The 20,665-nt window shown below is 36.1% G+C and overlaps 1 protein-coding gene across 3 annotated transcripts in view; it reads left to right on the top strand.

Moving 5' to 3' along the window:
* Positions 1 to 20,665, top strand: part of SMAP1 (small ArfGAP 1) — a 99,655-nt gene that overhangs the window by 76,704 nt on the left and 2,286 nt on the right. For 2 of the 3 annotated variants that reach the window (XM_062572853.1, XM_062572851.1), the window contains 4 exons: positions 5,210 to 5,294; positions 13,383 to 13,510; positions 17,920 to 18,088; positions 18,709 to 19,037. In XM_062572853.1, the coding sequence (XP_062428837.1) occupies positions 5,210 to 5,294; positions 13,383 to 13,510; positions 17,920 to 18,088; positions 18,709 to 19,037 (711 nt within the window). The remainder of the gene's footprint in view (positions 1 to 5,209; positions 5,295 to 13,382; positions 13,511 to 17,919; positions 18,089 to 18,708; positions 19,038 to 20,665) is intronic. The other variant, XM_062572852.1, reaches the window with a different exon arrangement.

Here is a 20,665-nt window from a genome sequence, read left to right as displayed (position 1 = left end):
CAGTCAAGTAATGGAAGAAAAAACATTCTTACTGTTAGTACTTGACTTGCTGTACCACCAGCATGGCATACCTCTATGGATCCTCATAGCAACTGTTCTCTCTTTGCTTCAGTAGAAACCTAAAAAAAGCAAACTGGAAAATAATCAAGTATGGAGTATGCATATGGCATACTCCTGCAGAAGAGACTTGCACATAATTGCTGAAGCAATCTTCAGAGCTGCTACTACAATACCTCTCATACAGAGCTCTAGGAAGAGGCTACATTAGATACAGGTGATACTGGATGATTACTGATAAAGGAAAGAGTTTATGGCTACAGAGACATAATGACTATCCTGAGACAGTGTTTCTCTGTACTAATACCAAAACAGCTAAGATAGATGAGCTCTTGAGAAATCAGTGTGTGATGCTGAGACTGACTTGCCCACAGACCGTGGAAGACTACTTTAGCCCCTTCCATTGAGAAAATAAACAGATTACTAGGTTGCCTGAAAGTATGAAAAGCAAAGATGTCCAGCTAGAGCGAATAAAATAGCTTATAATTTTCATGTGCTGCATAATTTGAGAGAACAAGATACTTAGGTAAAAAGTTGGTAACTTTGGGATAAAAAAAATAGTAAAGGACTATTATCACAGCTAGATACCATCTAACTGTGATTGCCAAAAATAAGGATGCCCACACTAGATTTGAATGAGGAGTAAGTGCATCCCCATACCCACCACTCTGCTGAAGAGGTTTGCCTTATAGGTGAAAATACTTGCAAAAGGTTGCAAGTTTGGGTCTTTATTTGTCTCCTTAAGTTGAGACAAGTAGATAGTATCTACTACCAGAGGGATAACTTCAAGGGGTTGTTGTGCCTACCTCAAAACAGAGGCTCAATTTTTCTTAGGGCAGAAAATTCCAAGTCATGCTACTTAATAGGCTGATCATGTGGAAGGTACAGAAGAGCCCACTCCCTAGGAGTCTCTCCAACCCTTAGTTTCTTTCAGTGCTATTTACAAATAATCTATTTTTAGTAATCTCGGAATAGTTTAGAGCAGAGGACATTGCTTGGTTTCAGTAGATGTTCAAAGGGACAACAGCCTGAAATATATATTGCGGTGATTGTAAGTGACTGCTGCAAAAAACAGACATGCAAGACCTGTACAGGATGGATGTTTTGAGGTTCTACTCTTTGAGAGAAGTGTTTCATACGAACAAAGATGACCTTAAATGAGAAGCTGTTACGTATGACCTGAAATAAATATGTACAGGGATTGCTCAAAATCATGTACTTTGCTTAAAAAGCAAAAGCTCCCAAACCAAATGCATTGCTAAGCCAACCTAGAAGTTTGTCAGAAATGGTGGCCCCAGTAACCCTGAAGGCAAGTGCACAAATACGTACCAATCCCCTTCTACTTGACTTCACTATAGCAGATTTTTAATGCTATTCTTAGTTTATCTGATGCTGCTTAGTTTCTGATTTTTATGTTAGCTTTTCCCAAAGGACTCAACGAAGGATAATTTGTCTAGTACTAGTGTCAATACTTGCTATGATAGTCAGGCAGACTAGTAATAGAAACTGAAGTGAATCTTAATGCAGCTGAATTCACAAGCAGGTCTATATCATGGTATGAAATACTGCTACAAAATGCAGTGATTTTTAGATAAAACACAACACTAAATTAAACATTAAGTTTAAGAAATGTCACTGCCTTCCTATGCAATGTTTTGCCTGCCGCCCACTTCTCTGCTCACTAAGTGTGGAATATTTAGCTTTAACATCTCTAAAGATTGCCCTCTACGTAAAGCTTAGTCATGTATGAGTCCTACTAAAGCAAAACTACTAAAAATAAATTAGATATCAAATTTCTCTTTATGATTTGGAATAACATTTTCAAGTGGCTCTGGTGTGGCTTCCCCTTTTGTTCTTTTCTGAGACTTCTGACACCTTCTTGTCTGTACCAGAAAGGTAAAGGTTGGAAGGAACCTCTGGGGAGCTCCTGCTCCAGCCCCAGAAGTATGCCAGGAGCTGTGTGCCACAGCCTACTTCCATAAGGAGCTGCTTTCCATTGCACCTGCTTCAGGTGGACCGCAGTGCAGTCAGGCAAAAAAAGATTCGTGAGGCTAAAGAGCAAAAAACAAGATCTTAAGAAATAGCACAGGGAAGGAGGTTTGTTTATGTATTCTTAAATTAAGAACAGTTGCATGCATGTGGTTAGTTCCAACTCAGTCCACAGCACCAGGCTTGCTTAATTTACACCTTAGTGCGGGTGACGTGAAGGAAGTCCCTCTCCATCTCTGAATCACAGCAGAGCTTAGGCACTGAGCGATGCATCTTCTGAATTTGCACAAAACCCTTAATATATAGTCCATAACACCTTAGCCAGAAATGAAGGCACAATGAATTTTGAAATTGTTTCAGATTTGAAAGGAGAATCGAAAATTCCAGTAACTAGTGTGTGTTGTGGGCAGAGAATGATGGGAAACCAACTTACTAGCAGGTGAACTTCAGGGTAAGAGGATGTTGAGAGGAAATCTTTTTTACCCCAGCCCGTCTGCTGAGTATTGCTTATTATGAACATTGCTATAAAGATGAACACTGGTAAATTGTTAGGTGACAAATGGCTTTTTACTTTTCTCAAACTGAAGGTTTATGGCGTTGGTGAAGACTGTCTGGTCAAAAAGGAGAAATTGTGACCAGTGCTTAAAGTAGAAAATCTCCATCAGAGAAGTGAATATGGTATTAATGTCAAAAAATATTTGCTGTTGTAAAAAGCTTGAAAATAATTTTGAGATCTTACTAAGTGGAATTAATTACAAAATAACCTATGAAAATCTGTTATTTAGATTTTGGCAATGGGACACAATGGGGAAGAAAATGTTGATAAAGAAATACAGTAATAGTATTGAAATCCTTGGGAATCATACCTTAAAGTACCTTTTAATTTAGAAAATTAATATTCCTATACCTTATGTTTTCAACCCTTTTCTTATTTAAAGGGTGATGAAGCAGAAATATGGCAACATGAAGAATAACTGTTATTATCTGAAAGAAAATCCTTTTATGATAAAAATTACCAGCTTGAATTGTAAAAGTGCATTTGATAAGTATTGAAAAAATTCATTTGACAACACGGAGGACCTGAGTAGACTTTTTACTGTATTTTTAGCATAAGTAATTAGGTTTATTTGCTACAGTAATAAATGCATTACTAAACAAAAAAGAATGCCATTTGAATTCTGGCTGTTTAGTTCTTACTAATGAATGCAAAAGCAGCATTTTGGTTAAACCAACCCTGTCAAACTTTAAAGTATTTCAAAGTTGTGCCTTCAGATAGTGACTGTAAACTTAATTGGAGTAATGAAAAATGTGCACATTTAGTGTAATTTTAACAGGTTTGCTTTTCAATTGTTCTATGTTCAGAAATGTTAAGCTGTTTAAAAAAAAAGTTAGTGTTATGAAACCAAGCAATGTGTCAGAAATGCTTCTCTTTACAACTTCAGTGACCCATAGTGTTCCTTATAGCTGTCCAAGAAAGGCCAAACATACAAATTTTTGTGATAAATTATGTATCTTTGCTAACATACTTGCTGTTGATTGGTTAATGTTCCTAGTAATAATTCAAATTAAAAAAAACATACTTTTTTTCTTAATACCAAATGTATTTATAAATTTTCTCTCTAATATTGAATAGCATATGAAATACATATAGTTCTCTTCAAATTGCGCACTCGAACATGAAAATTTAGTTATTATGTATATACAGTTGTCTTATGGTATAGTTTCAGGAAACCTGATTATGCTTTCCACCATGGAATATGTTTCCAGCAAGCAATCTCCCAAACAAACTTGTTCCTGAAAAAAGCACCATTAGTGTAAATATAAGGCTTTTAAGCTAGAGTAAGCAAATATGACTTCGACAGACCTAAATTTAAGTGAGGGCTAGTTTGGGTGTGAAGTTACCTGTCTTGTATAACTACAGAAACGGAGCTCGGTTTATTGCAGGTATTTTGAGGTTTTCGGTGGCAGATTGCTCGAGTAAGCGGGGGGCCAGTAGCACGTCAGGTTCTGTTCACGTTGACTGCCCTTCGCTTTCTCACTGCCCCAAATAAGCACTAAGCTCGTTGCTCTTTATTCCTCGTTTGCAGGAGAGGGAAGTAAAGGATTACGTACCGAAAGAAACCTTCTAACCGTGCCCTGAAGCACGTTACAGAACTATAACATTTCCTGATACTAAATACTCCTTATTGAGGTTTAACGGTTTAGTGACTTTGCCAGATGGGGTGACTCTGCCAAAGCGATGTTACGCTAAAGGGGGGGCCGAACCGGGCTCCCGGGGTCCCAGCCCCGCAGGGCGCTGCTCCTTCCGCGGCTTCTCACCGGCACTAGGTGGTGGCTTTACTCACCGATGAGCCCCTCCACTTCAGCTAGGCGGGTTTTTGTGGTGACGATGGAGTAAATGCAAACTGAGTGCATACCAGAGAATACATTCGCAATGTCGCTGCTTTCGAGCAGTTTGCGTTCATTGAGATAGTTGAGGCTTTGATGGATTATGGTGATCAACCTGAGATTGCTATGAGAAAAAGAACTATAAATATAGTTACGAAAAGTCATTGTCCTAACCAGATTTCATGTTGATTCCACCTTACCTTTTGAAATCTCTAGGCAAGAAAAGACTGGAAAATCCTTTTCCCAAGGGGAGAAATAATGTTATTTGCCTTAGATTTACAAAGAAAGGCCATGAACACAGATTGTGTCCATCGGTGCATAGCATCTATAAAGCTTGCAGTTTCTGCAGATAGTCTTTTCAGGAATGCTGAACAGTGGCAATAGTCTGTTTCTATGTTTTTTAATTTAAACTTTTAAAAACTTTAATATTTTTTTCTTTAAAGTAGCGAATTGTGTAACTTGGATACTGAAATTAGTTGAGAGCTTGGATTACAGGCAGTTTTTTTACCTAAAGCATGATCTGCAGTGATTCAGTTTAGTATTTCCATTTATTTTTAACTTAGACTGGAAATTACATTATTTTAAAATTGATCGTACAAATTTTACTATACTGTATGTGCAACTTATCTCATTACAAATCTATTTATAATACACAAATACAGAAAAGGGCTTTTATTTCTGATACTGGGCAGAGATTTTAATGGGAATACTTTAAGTACTGCATGTTTTTCAGAAAGGTTACTTGCTTTTTTTTTTCTCTCTCTCTCCTGCAAAGCCACAGAAGAAAGAGGATCAGCAATTAGAAGTTAAAGCAAGTCCAAAAAAGTCATCAGAACCCACTATTGATCTGTTAGGACTCGGTAAGCAATAAATCATTCTCTATTTTTCAATCAAAGACAAATCCATCATTTTGTACTTTAATGATTTTTTTAATTTTCTTTGTGCTTACTGATACTGCTAGCAGAGTTTGAAAACTGTAAGACTGAGTCTATGCAGCTGAAACTGTAAAGGAAAGGACTATGGGGATCTGTGTCTGTCCATACTTGTGCTTTGCTAAAGAGCGTAACAAGCTCCTGTGGGAAGGGGAGTTTCCGAAGGGATCTTCAAAGGGCTTGTGCACTGCGGCATTTCGGTGCTACGGTGCAACTGTATTTGTACATGAAATGCTGGGGTTGTCTGAGTTGTATTTCACTACAATGTTATTTCATAAAATACCTATACTAAAAGAAGAGTAATATGTTTGTGGATGGCAGCTAATTGGTATCTTTTAAAACTTAAGAGGTAAACAATACATAAACATATTGGGCTTCTTGGTGTGAACTGGCTGTGACAAACATTCATTTTTATCTAATGTACCTTTTGTTTTCTTCACTGAGAAGTAACAGTGTATTTGTCTTGTAAATACATAGTTTTGGACTCAAATCATTTAACTTATACTGTTTGCATATACCATTATATTCTTTAAGTTTTTTCTCTGCTTGTTAAAGGCCATATTTATAAATTCCATGTTTCATTTCTTTAATATTACTATAATACACTGGGTTCCCATTGAATAGAATATAAAAACTTACAATGCATCCGTGAAAAGGAAGTATTACAGTAACTATTTCTAATCTCTTTTACTGTTCAGTTTTAGGAGGACTTTCTGAGAATTGTGTGTGGATATCAGAATATTCAATTTATATCTTTATATCAATATACTGGTTATTCTTAAATTTCCCTGTTTTTTTGAGGATATTGGAGGAAGCTGATAAATCTTTTAACATACTTCAGATGAGAAGAACAATTACAAACTTGAATTTGTAGAAAACCTTTTTTAACTTTTGAGTTTAGATAAAGTATGAATAATATTGCAGCAAAGCAAAAACTGTTTTCCCTGTTTTAGAATTCACACTGACATTTAAAATACAGGCTTTTTTTCTCTTTGGATATAGAAGCATGTAAAATACTATCATTTTTGTACCATTTATGTATATATGTAGTCTACATCCTATCCCAACTAATCTGCTGCAAATGGGCAGGCAAATCTTAATTAACACAGTAGAAATTAGATTATGGATATAGAATGAACCTGTTAAGAAAAATAATGGACTTGATGGAAAGCTTGTCCTCCTTTATTTTCCTTTACTATCCCAACAATCTAATTAAGAAATAAAATGTGATCACTGTATGCTTCTGAAATTGTCAGATAATATATGGTAATATATGGTTTTATGATATGATAATGGCTCAGACTCTTGACTATAATAGGCTAACTTAATATTTTATGTGAAATAGAGTATTGAAATTGGTCTTCAACAGCTATGCTTTTTCAGTTAAAAAAAGCATAGCGAGATACAGAAGAGGAGGAGTTTAGTATGTATTGTAGCAAAGAATGATTTTAGAGGAAGGTGTTTTTAAAGATCTTCTAAATAAATGGAAATGCAGTGCAGTAAGCTGGTATCAATTGGAGTCCATTGAGCTGCAGAAGAGAAGTATATCAATGAAAGTGTATTTCATTTGGAGAGTTTTCTAATGAAATCCTGCAGTAGACTACCTGTTCGTAATTTATTGATTCAGATACTATTAAAAGAAAGACCACTGCAATATATTTATCATATCAAACAGTATTAAAGTGGATATGATTCTGTAGCTTATTCTGCATATTGAGTGGACACATTTCTAATGGTAATGATTCATTCTCTTAGGACTCGATTTCTGCAAATGAAGCCCAGGAGTAGTTTTCACTGTGGCAAATTGGAATCACTTGCTGTAGCAGATCAAGTAATTTTAATGGATTGTAATTCATGCTAGAAGAATTTTGGCTTTCAAACCAACCTAACCTCTTGCAAGATGTGGTTGCTTGGTGTGTGGAGTTTATTCTGTTTTATTGTTGTTGGTTTTGCGTAAACCTCAGTGCTAGATACATCTCTGGGTTCTTGCTGGTTTTGTCTCCGCTGGATTTTTAACAGCAAACTCTTGTCAGAATAAGGAAAAAGTGCTGTGAAATAGGACTTAAACTTAGGAAACTATTGGCAGTTGTAGCTAAAAAGGGTAATTTTCTAAAAATAAATTGGGTTTTCCCATTCTTTACAGAAGATGAAGTTCTCAAGCTAATATGCCTGGGCAAATAGTATCTTTAAATCCTGTAATAGCAGAAGAGGCATGATATCCTTACTGCCTGTATTATCCTGTTTGTGATTCTTCTGAGCCTTCTTAAATGGATTCATGTGGTTCCCTTGACTCCTTGTTCAAGGGAATTTATTGTTAAGATAGTGCTTGGATATTGTTTTTTTTAGCTGAACTAATTTCTCTGAATAATTTCCCTGTTCGATTCTTGATAGCCCCTCTACATAAGCACATTGGCCTCTTGTTGGAAGAGCGCATTTTAATTCAGTAATCCACTCACTTTAAACAGTGGGGAAACTGAATGTGCAAGTTGAATCTTTTGTTCTTACCAGGTAACTCCAAATTCCTTCCCTTGCTTCCCAAGCTATGAGAAATTACAGCCTATTTCTGCAGTGTGAAACTGAAACTGTTTTTTTAATGATCCCTACAATTAGTTGGATCTTGACCACACTAAAAAAAGTGTCCTATAGAAAATGTTAGGACATGCAGTTAATGCTCAGATCTTTAATATGGGTTTTATACTGTTAATTTTTAATAGGGAATTACATGCAGCACTTTGCAGTTTGAATGTCACAGCCTGTAGACCAAAGTTCTTCAGTACTTTGGTCATTGTCACTGCTATCTATTCCTGTTGGTGTTAATTTTGCATTCTGTGTTGCTTGATATTTAGGGGTTTCCTCTTACCAGTTGGATGTTTTCACTTATGCCAGATTGATGCAAGTAAAATTTTGTTAAAATATTTATAAAAATAGCTTGATAGCTGATGAGAATGTATCTTTTCTTGGAAAATTATATGGATGGTTTTGGATTAAGAAGTGTTGCTTAGAAGTTATTTCAGCATTACATGAATATAGAAAAAAATGAGAAGTTAATATTTTTAACATACATTATCTTAACTGAATTACCAGAAAAGAGGAAAAATGCGTTTTACATGTTCTGCATCATTTACCATATTCAAATGTGCCATTAATTAAGCAGATAATTGTGCATTCTGAAATAATCATTGTAGTAAATTATAATGAATGGCCAGGAGAAAAGGCTGAGAATTTATTATGGTGTTTTACTTCATGTTTATTTTAAGAAGCTCTTGGTTATACCATAAGTAAATTATTGTGTGTGGGGGGGGAAAGGTTTAATACAACAAAGTGGGGAATGGCCATATTGTAGAGGTGAAAGGGAAACTATGGTTAAATGAATGTGAGGGTGTGGGACATCGATCTGGCACGGCTGGAGGCGAAGTATGGCGTGGTAAAAGCTGCTTAGCTGCTTGGGGGGATATTCTGAGAAGGAAGAGTAAGTTTTGAGAGCTAAATCATAGCATGAGATGTAGCTGAATGGTGCATATCTGAGAAATGTACTTCTGTCAGTATTATCTGGTAAGTACTAAAGCAGTAGCATTGGTCTTATGTTGGGAAGCTGCATTTATGAAATAAAAACATTTACCGATGTATAAATATCATGTATGTGTATATAGATATAATAGATACATAATAACATTTACAGCAATGCTGCTTTGTTAAGGTTATGCTCAGATAAGCAGCAATATGTCTACCTGCAAGGAAAATAGCTGCAACCATTTGAGGCATAAAACACTGTTAGCTCTCTGGCTTTCCAAATCTGATTTGGAGAAGTATTTTCTAGAAACAGATTCCCAAATAATGCTTTGTTGCTTCCTGCAAAGGCTTCAGTAATGCAGTGAATAATTCCAACAACATTTGATACAAACTGTATTTTTATCTTTGTCTCATTTAATGTATGCAACTCTTCCTCTTGCTCTAGTAATTTAGTGTAATGAATAATTATATACACCCAATTCAAGATCATATTCTCTCCCTCTGTTGGAAGTCTTAGTATAGTTTTAATAAATATGTATATAAAAAAAAAAGTATGGTGGATTAGTAACAAATTTTGTATAAATAGTTTGCCCAATAGAAAATACAGATTTCAGAAACGTAATGCAAAGTTTAAGAATAGGTCTTTTTTCTTGTTATTTCTCTTTCTTGCTGGTCCTTTGAAACTCTCCCGTAGGTCGTTCTCACTGATGGCACAGATAAATACAGCAAATACCAATGCTGTATGTGAAAGCTTTCATAACAAAAGGCAATACCGAAGTAGGAATTACAATGTCAGGTACTAAGAAAATATATATAGAGAAAAACATTATAAGTGTAACCTTGACTAGCACCCTTCCCTCACTACGGTGTCCTGGTAAATAGGTTCTGTTCCTACTAAAAAAATTTGTGTAAGACTTTCTAATCTGAAAACACAAGCAGCATCTGTTGTTGCAGAAGATGGCAGTCAAATGTGATCTGTTGTATTGTCATAAATGTAAATAGAGAAGGAATAGCAGATGGATCTTTTGGTCTGATATCTAATAAATGTCTGTTGTGAGACCATAGCATAGGAACAGCAATGAAAAACATAAATAACATCTGTTTATTTTCCATGTTACCTTCTCTGACCGAGCATGAAAGCCGTGCCTCGCGCGCGCCCTCGCTGCAGCGGTGCTGCCACGTCTCATGCTTCGTTCTTAGCTACTGATGCGTTTCCCGGACGAGCGATGGGAGCGTGGCTGATTAAAAGGAAGTCGTTTCGTAGTAGTTTGATGAGGATCCCCTTAGCATGACATTTCTTGCTTAAAACTGTAGGTTTCTCAAAATATTTAGAAAAGCCACGTAGTTTCATTTGGTGTTTTGAGGCAATGTGTAAAATCAGTCGTGTTTCCTTGTATCAGACACCCAGCACCTCTTCTTCTCAGCTGCTAGTGATAGGCAGCAAAAGTTGTTTGAACCGTGCTGCACTTAGAGTGACTTAGTGCTGAGCTGGAGCATCATCCTTAGACGACAGCAGCATTTTAAAAGGAGGAGGGAAAGCAGGAAATGCTTTCTAATCAGTGCCCTGGCATGTCGAAGGTGAAAATGATCCATAATCTCCATAAACACGTGTGAACTATTGTTTTGAAATACAACTTTGTGTATGTGTGCAATTATATGCTTAAATTAATACATTAACATAAGTAATAAACAGGAAGTGAAAATACTGTTAGATTTCTTCCATATTCTGAATTTGAGCTTTTTCTGGCATCTTTTAATTTCATGTTGAGGGAGAAATGCTTTAAGAGTAGCTTTTTAATAGCTATAAATATTCCCACCATTACTTTTTTGAGGAAATAAGTAAGACAGGGTCTCCTGTAAATATTATTCGTACAAATTTAAAATTTGTGTTGTAAACAGTAATTCAAAATGGCTAGTTTCTGCACCTGTAAGCTAAAAATACACATTTCCCTGGCTGTAAAATTCACTAAGATATCAAAAGTATGTACGTTATCAAATCAAACTCCTAGAGAATACCTATAACAAAAGGCTTTGGACCCATCTAGCAAAAACCTGGCTTTTCATAGTACTTATTTATAAGCAACTTATTAAACACTTGAAAAGTATTATATTCAGGGAAACCGAACCACTTTGGAATATGAGATGAGGTTTTGGGGGTTTTGGTTTTTTTTTGAAATACATGTCCACCAAGGCATAGAGGTTATGTCTACGGTAAGAGAAAAATCGGTTATGCATGGAGGGTGCTAACTTATAACCTTTAAAGACTTTTGTGTCAAGTTTTCAAAGATATAGCAAATATTTTAACAGTGTTTATCTTTAAAAATAAATATAGAAATAAGTGCTTTCATGCAAGGCAGCCAAATTTGGGTGGCCTTCCACGGGGAGGCAGACTGAAATGAGAAGGCATCTCTGGACGGTGATCTTGCGAGCAGGTTGCTCCCGAACGGCGGGTCCTCTCCCGTGAGTTAGCGGCCGAAACCTCGTCCCGTCAGCTCCTACGGTTTCCTCAGTGAAGCAGTTTCCAGCCTGATGAAGTGACGGGTGCTGCTTTGGGGCTTCTTACTGATTCTGCTTTCTGCCGCTTTGTGCCAGCGTCTTCGGTTGCCGGGAAGCGTAGCTGCCAGCTGGCAGAACAGCAGTGAGTTTGTACGCGACAGAATAAAATGATGAAAAATGATAATATTTCACATAAGGTGACAAAAGCTGCTGGAGGCTGCTTTTTGTGCCCCTCGATAAAAAAGTAGGGGAGAGCAAAGGGAGATGTTATTTTTAAGGAATAAACTTACTCAAGTAAATTTGAGTATTTAAAATTTGAGTAAATTTTAAATAAGTATTGGATACTTCCTATGATTTGATTTTAATTAATATTGTGTCTCACCAGTGCTCTAATTAGACAACTTCTCTGTACTTAAGAGAGTTCTAGAAAATACTGATAAAAAGAAACCTCACATCTGCCAGTCTACCTTGTACACTTCTCTGTGTAGTAAGGCATACCTTTCATGTTACCTCTAATGTACATTAATTATTTTTGAATGTCCTTGATGCTTTTAAAAGTTTAAAAGTGGTGTTCTGTATTCTCTTTTAAAATTTGGAATATATTGCAGTGTTGGTTTGTAATTGTATGTTGGCACTTGATGATGAAGTTAGCTGCCTTTGGGTAATTGTGTGATACAAGAAAAAAAATCCCCCAGTTAGGATGGTAAATAAGTTAAAATTTGATTTACAGAAACTAATACTTATGCTGAATAATGAAATACAGATAATGTGACTACAACATGTGAAACTGGGAGAAGGAAATTTGTTCTTTAAATATGTTAAAGAATTAAGTAAAAAAGAGTTTTAAAATACTAGTAATACCTTAGAACTGAATAAAATTCAGTATACTGTATTTCAGTGATCCTACTAATACGTAAACAACCATGCTACTTGGTATGACTTTCTTTGGGTTGGAGGGACAGTTTTGACTTAATTCAGCCAAAGAAATTTGACATTTGCAGGGGGTATTGGATACTTTAAAAAAATAACTTTTTATTTTGCCTAAAAAAGCTGCCTTAAGTTTACCGTTAACATTGTGCAGCCATCATAATGTTCAGCAGAATCTTTACTTTGTATTTGTTGAGTGCTGTGTAGTACCAACCTACTTGTGATAAACTTTAAGAATTGACTAATAAATGTTATTGATTCTACTTTTTCTTGTACAGCTTAAAATCAAATGAGAATGAGCACTGGTTATTCTACTCATCAAATACATTTTGCAGTATTCTTGTACCTACATCTTGTTGAATATTTTCTTGCAATTCTACTTAAAACCATAATCCTTCAGCCTTTTCGTGTCCCACATGTATTCATTTTCACCTAGATCACTAAATATATTCATGCATTCAAACGGTTACAAGTGCAAAGGCTGTGGAAGGTTTTAATGGTACAGAGCAAGAGCTATAGCTATTAATTAGCCCTCTGTGCTTAATAGTGGTTTTCATGTGAAGCTATAAATGAGGCAGGTGCAAAGTAGTTCTGAAAAAGTGGGTGGGTGGCTTCATTCTACTATGAACTTTAATTATGTATCCTTGAGTAAATTAGCATATTATGAATAAGTTCATGCATTCTAAAATACAAATTTTTATTTAAAAAAACCTGAGTATATTTTGTCTGATATGTACTACCAAGTTGGGGCTTTCTTGATAGGATGTCTGTTTAAATTGTCACTTAAAATAATACTTGTATGCTTGAAGAAAACACTTGGAAGAAGTGAGTAATGTGTTCTGATAAAGTGGCATTGCTGTCCTTGAAGTCTTCAAGTGGTGTCTTGTTTCTGAAGCACACTGTCATCGTGTTTTCATGGAGAGAAGCCATTACAAAATCTGAACAACCTGAAAAATGTCTAAAATCTCTGACATCAAGTATAACTTTGGATGGGTGGGTAGGGTAGGCATCCTTAAGTATTCTCACCGTGTTGAAACACTTAACAATTTGCAATTTAATATGTGAATCCGTTGTCTTTTTAAGATGGTCCATCTGAAGCATCTGTTACAAATGGAGGCACTACTACTGTTACAGCTTTGAACGATGACCTGGATATCTTCGGTCCAATGATCTCTAACCCCTTACCAGTAGCTGCTGTATCCCCTGCTCAGGTAAATTTTGTATACGCGCACACAGCTATGCGTGTATATATATGAATATACACACGTGTACATAAATATATGTACACATACACACACTTAGGTATACGAGCATGCATGCTTTCCTTCAACAAATTGTTCATGTGGAGATTCACCCAGGAGGAATGCGTACTTCTGAGCACTCAAGGCTGGAGACTTTCTCAGCTGTAATGGCACATTTTTCTCACCTCTTCCAGCTTCCCTGCTGCTTGGATATTAGCATTGTGAGACTGTCTTCTGATTCCTCTTAATTATCTGGCTAAATTGGGCTCTGTCTTACCTTGTTGATGGTAGTCATTGTTTCTTTTAATTTGTACTCTTCATTTTTGTTCTGTTTTTAATAGGTAATGCTGAATTTATTTTTCACTCGCTGTTCGTAGATTATTGGGCTTTAAGTCAAACTTAAGTGCTTTGTAATGCTTTGATATTTATGAAAGGCTGTACCAGATGCTTCTGACTGAGCTGCTAAAAATTTGGGATCTCAAGCTCCATACTAAAAATCGAGACGGATGTCAAGGAAAAAAGACTACTGCTTCCTGGGCTGATCTGTCTTCGTCTCTCCTTAGAGCTTACGCATCTTTCCTTCCTCAGGGAGAGGCAGCGTGCCCCTCTCTCACTCTTGTGCTAGCTTGGAAGAGCCCCATGGACTTGCCTGCTGTGGCTGACTGAAGCAGCTTTGGGACACCTAGAGAAACGCATAAATCTGCAGCTGCTTCATGGCAGCTTTCAAAGAACGAGCCGCTGGTGCTCAGCGCGGCTGGCGCAGCTTCTGACGCGCGGCGCGCACCTGCCGGCTTCCTCGCCCGCAGCGGTTTCTGAGAGGGCTGCTTTGGAGGAATGTGAAGCTGCCCTTGCCATCTCTAGGGCCCTTCTAGGGTAACGTGGGGGCTTATTTTTGGCAGAAGCTTTTTGTTTCACTCCGCCTCAAGCGGGCTGGGCTGTTTGTGTTCTGGAATGTGTAGCTTGGAGCCTGCGGCCTGTGCTTGCTCCTCCATATCCAGCAGTTTGGATAATATCTGACATGGAAGGGATGACGATGGAAAGTAATTCCAGTGATTTTCTAGATGGTACATTAGTATAAATAATTTACTAATTTTTATTCCCGTTTTACTGTCTCAACTTCCTTGGCAACGTTTTTACTGATTACTTTTCATTTTTTCATTGAAACAAATCCTGACCTCGCTGAACTAAATAATCTGCCATTGAATAACATTTAAACTCGTAGATCATCCACAGTGTTCTTACAAAAGATGTGGTTACTGTGTAAGTATTTAGAAGCCTAACTTTTTGTTTGAACTTGTCTAGCTATGGAGATTGCAGTGTGGTGGACAAATTCTGGGTCTTTTCTTTCAACTCATTCCATGTTCAAGGTGTTCTTGTAGCATTGATTTCTGTATCTTTCACAAAATACATTTTCTTAAACCGCCACACAGTATCATAAATGAAAACCTAATTTTTCAGGATTAAGTTCAGGGGCAATGTGAGTGGTTTATTTTTGGACTGCTGTGGCTGCCATAGACCAACTTTAATATCAAGAATGCCATGATCTTTATCCACTATTTTGCAGTGTGTTGGGAATTTAAATCAAAATCAAAATATTCTGATTTTAGTCTCATATATTACTTTAAACTTCCTTTTGTCAGCCATGTGTAATTGTGCTGTCAGATGGTAAGTGTAAAGTGATGGATTCAGCTACAATATTTGTGGGCCTGATACATCTGACCAATATTTCACAGTGAAAATTTCCTTTGTTTAGGTATTACCGCTTACAGGTAATATGTAAGGTAGCAATGACAAGTTATTCCTGCTCAAATAGGAACCATTTTTCAGATAACTAGCAAATAGTTCTTAGAAATTCCACTACACTAATGTCACCATGCAGCTCGTGAGTACTATTCCCCAACCACCTGCAGCGCGTTCCGTTTTGCCGTAATGACTGTTTGAGAACAGTGCCCGCAGTGCTTCTTAAAGGCATGCCATTGTACGTATGCAAAAGATGCTTTTATGGAGGTCTTGGATAACATGAGGATGTTAATGTGTGAAAATCATGTCAAAGGTGTGGGAGGTTTGGGGGTTTGGGGTTTTTTTGGTTTTTAATTTTTATTTGAATGCTGCCTGCCATTTTCTTGCCATGTTTTGTGTTACCTTCTATTTTGTAGCTGATGATCACTTGAGGGAGTGCTTGTTCAGTGCCTTTGGCTCTTTCAGAATCTTCCAAAAAGGAACTGAATGAACAGACATTAAATGAACATTTAATCTCATGACATAATCATAGTAGGAGCTGACCAGTCCCCAGGTCCTCAGCTCTCCCTTCTGTATATGAATGCAGTGATTTCTTTTAATTTCACTAAAGCACTTATAGGTGAGTATTTCACAGATCTGGAGACACTCTAAACTGTGGTTCATCTCAGATAAGAGTTTCTCTCTTACCTCTGGTACTTCCACTACTTGAATGTATTTCTCCAGTCTACTGAGCATGTCTGTTGCACAGAGGTTGCCTTATGCTGACGCAGTAATAAGACTATACAAACATAGGTGCACATATGATAAAAACCAACGCTATTGTTTAGTATGGGCTTTTATCTGGATATTTTTCTAAGTCTAGCTCTGGCATTGTCAAAAACTGGTTATGCCACCCTGACAAATGACCGTCTCAGATTGAGAAGGCTCCTGCTCCCTGTCATGACACTTTTTGATTTTGCTTTGCAATCAGAAATTTGTGTCAGTAAGAAGCTTGAGGCAGTAGCTTTATTAATATGCACAGAAGGAAGTTGCTAGCTTACATGTTGGCCAGAGAGGTTTCACATGAGGTGAAAACAATTTCTGGTCTTCTCCAATCTACCTTCCTATTTGTACTGCCACATCCTACCTTTTTTTGTTTACTAAGGTCTAATGACTCTGTTCTGAATTGAATATTGTATAAACACAGGGTTTTCCACTGCCACAGAGTTCTTGCTCTTTTCTTCTTTCCCTTCCACCATAGTTTTAGATACTTTCCTGAGCCAGCTACCATCTAAATTATGCAGTTGGTCCTCGTAATAGTTTCTGACTAGTTTCGCTGGTACTATAATTATTTCTGTAATTATTTTTTCTCTAATTTATAACACTACTTTATTCTATGGATTTTTATCACTTCAGCAATCAGATCTGTTTTTTCTGAAAACATATGTGGCATGTTTGTATTGCAATGCTTGTAGAATCCAGTATGAATAGAGCGGATTGGTCAGCAACTTGCCACTAAAAATAGGGAAAGTTCTGAAGTTGATGCTTTAAGCAGAAATCTAGGTGTGTTATAGTATTTGCTTGTTTTGTAGTGGCTTCTTGTCCATCCCATAAACATTGGTATGGGATAAAAGTAAAATGGTGGGCCTGATTGCAGATCCAGTCCCTTTAATGCAGTAGTACAAATAGTTATTTTTCATTGCTTGCTTAAAAGGACTGAAAATTGAATATGTTCTGGTATTAGGTAGATGTATGCTAAACATTTGGAGATCACTTAGCCAGACTAAAATACGGCCATAACTTAGGCATGCGTTGTAATCCTGGCTCTTTCTCAATGCCTGTACAGTTCCTACATTGGAAATTCCACTGGTAACAGAACAGAAGTAGTACGTGAACACAGTGTATTGCCTAGTCACCTAAGCAAGCTCCCATATGGAATTATATATGTATTAGTAGCAAAATAATACAATTGAAAGACACATGGATGTAATTTGTTTATAAAATGCTTGTTGCAAGGACAATAAAAAGCCTGATGGCTGGAGTGCATCTTAGTTTTTCAGTGCTGGACTATAGTAAATGTTAGATAACAGTGCTTTCATAGTAAATCAAATGTACTTAGACAATCATAAGGCAATTAGAAACAATGTATTTAAGAAATTATGTTAAATAGATCAACTAAAATATTACTTTGCCTTTTCTCTGAAAATACGATTGTCTTAGTTGAAGTAGTATATTCCAAAACACTGAATCTTTTGTATTAGCTCCTCCAATTTCTTTTGTCTATGAGAGGATTAATGAGATGTGAATTACAATCTTCTTACTGGTTTCCTAATTATTTTTCATAATCTAACTACAGCTCATGATTTATGCTGCCCAATGATGAAAAATGTAGGCATAAGAACTGAATAACTTACACATACAAGCACTGGAGTATGGTCAGGGTTTTGGTTTTGCTTGTTTCGTAGCCTCGTTCTACGTCTTCATTCCAGAACAAATGGATTTTTGGTGATATTACATCTTCTAAAACATTCATTTACTTTAAGTCCGATAACTAAACTGCTTTTAATTTAGTTCAGGAATGAGAATGTGCAGTAAATATTTAATGTAACATGACTTCTGCTGGTTTCACTCAGTAGTCTCTTTTGACCTTAATTTCCCAGAGCACTTCCACTAAACCAACAGCTGCCACCTTATCTGCTACATCTGGGGATCTTGATCTATTCACTGAGCAAACAACAAAATCAGAAGAGTCAGCAAAGAAACAACTCTCCAAAGACTCCATCTTATCACTGTATGGCACAGGAACCATGCAGCAGCAAAATGCTCCAGGTAAATAATGTTTTTAATGTATCTAATATCCTATTTTAAGCTTTATTTACAATACAGCTGTTATTTCCTAACAGTGTGAAACTGCATTTACATATATTGAAATAAACTTTATTTCAGCCATTTATTAAAAAAAATGAGGAAATTATGGAAACATAACACCAAGACTAAAGAAAAACAAGTATGTGATTTTAATTCATTTACAGTTGTTCTAAATATCAGACACACAATTTACTGAAAATATTTCTGAATTCAGCTTCTGCTGTCGAATTCATTGCTTAACGTGCAAGTCTCCTCTGTGTAAACAGCAGGCTGCCAGCACACTATGGAGTTGTCATGTGTTTATCTTAGCTATGTTGATATGAAACTAGAGACTTCCAGTAGTATGATTAAAAGATTCCAGTTTGTAAAAGTTTTGTCAAACTCTTTTTTAGTAGTTAACCTATGATAAGCAAGTCCCTTTCCTTTGAGAGATTTTAAGCAATTTCTTAGTTTTGCCAGATGATGGATATAACTGGACAAAATTATGCTTTAGAATTGCTTTGGTGTATACTTTAAGCTTAAGGGGATGAGGGAGGGTATCACAAAACACTTTTGCTGTAATCGTCCTCTTCCTGATACAGGTATGTTCATGGGATCGTCTTCTATACCATTTACCACACAGCAGTCAACTCATTTTCAAGGTTTTCCAGCCATGGGAGTTCCTGTGCCTGCAGCAACTGGAATGATGGGAAACATGATGGGACAATCGGTGCCAGTCATGGGACAGAACACAGGTGTGATGGTAGGAATGGGAATGCCCAATGGATTTACTGGTACTGCACAAACTGGTGTGATGGGACTTCCTCAAAATGTCGTTGGACCTCAAGGAGGAATGGTGGGACAAATGGTCACGCCACAAAATAAGTACGGTTTGCAACAAAATCAACAAGCTCAATGGAATCTCTCTCAGGTAAAGACTTACTATTCCCAAATACAAATGCTTTAAAAAGGATGCTGCTTTTCAGATACTAAATGTTTGGTTGTAAAAAGAAAGTTGCAGCAGGGTTTAGTTACAGATTGTTGGACTATGAATTGTTCAGGTATGCAGCGGGGATGGGGGGGAACAGAGAAGAGTTTAAATTAAAGATAAAGAATTGGTAAATTTTATTCTGTATTTATATAGATAGACCAAACTCAGATCTGTGCTGAGGTAGCTGGTCTCATCCTGACATCTGAACAAGCCAGGAAGAAACTGGCTTAGGTGCAGTTATGCAGTACTGAATACTGTAAATACAGTGTTACAACTAAAAGCAGAATTTAATTACTAAAGGTTAGTCATTAACAATTAATACTTTCAACAAGCTTCAAGATAAATTTCAGAGGAATGTGCACATTTATCTCCTGTAAATAAATAATAGATTAATATAAGCAAATTGTCTGTAGTATTCCTATGCTGTTTTTTAATTTTTAAAACATGTTTAAAGGGTTATCTAAATGTGTTAATATGCAATTAGTACTATATTTGTACTTTACTCAATAGAACATCTTGAAATCAGATTTTTGAGACATTATTTTAAATGATGTCTCTTATTTTGCATGGTTCCATTGAAGAGTTCATTATGGATGATAGCAACTAAATTTTCTGTAATATTCTTTGAATTAGAAAAAGCATATAGTAATTATATGCTGCTTACTGCAGTACTCTACGAAGTGAACCTTAAAGGATTATTTAGATTTAATTAAAAGGCTTATTTGGATTTAATTATGTTAATTTTTACTATTCTGTTCAGTTCTGCATTGTGAACATTTATGAAAGTAAGCAGCATTTCTTAAACGGATAAAATAGCCCCTATTTGAATATAGGGTCTGTCATCCTGCTTTCAGAAGTCATCTAGTTTTATAATTTTTAAAAAGAGAATTTCAAAATGTCAGAAGGAAAAAAAAATGTAGAATTAATATTAACAACCTTTTTAGATATCTAACTTTAAGAAGACTTATATGAACTCTAAAATAGAATTTTCATCTGCTTTCTTCAATTTTCATGGTTTTTGCGGATACACCCGTGGAAGCGCACAGTACTGAATTTTACCCTGAAATACTAGTTTGCAATTCATTTAACTACTTATTTTCACCAGTGATTTGCAATTTCATTTTGAAATCTGGTATTGTTAGTCTTGTTTACATGAACTCTGACTTTTACCTAATGTTATCTCTAATTTGCTTATAATGTTCCTAATCCAATATTCCTGTTCATAAACTGATTATTAATTTCACCAAATGCTCTTCTGATCTCTAACACTAGAGAGGGGATATCTTTACTCTGTGTATGTTTTACTGTGCCTAGGCTTTTGGCTTGCCAGCAAGTGTGTAGTACTGGGAAGGTACTGAGGAGCTGATATTTTAAGAACATTTTTACATAGAGCACTGAAAATTAAAATGAATGATTAGTATTTGGAGACAGTAGAAGTATTTTTTTTAAACCTTCCTAAAAAGGAATAACCTGAATTTTGAACTCATCAATTTCTTAAACCTTTAACTAGATGTATTTTTTTAATTTAATATGAATAATTTCACTTCTATTTTAAAGAAATACAGTAT

This window comes from Rhea pennata, chromosome 3 (assembly GCF_028389875.1).
Source record: "Rhea pennata isolate bPtePen1 chromosome 3, bPtePen1.pri, whole genome shotgun sequence".
Classification (NCBI taxonomy): domain Eukaryota; kingdom Metazoa; phylum Chordata; class Aves; order Rheiformes; family Rheidae; genus Rhea; species Rhea pennata.
Note: the sequence above shows the minus strand (reverse complement) of the source record. Positions and strands in the feature narration are given on the sequence as shown.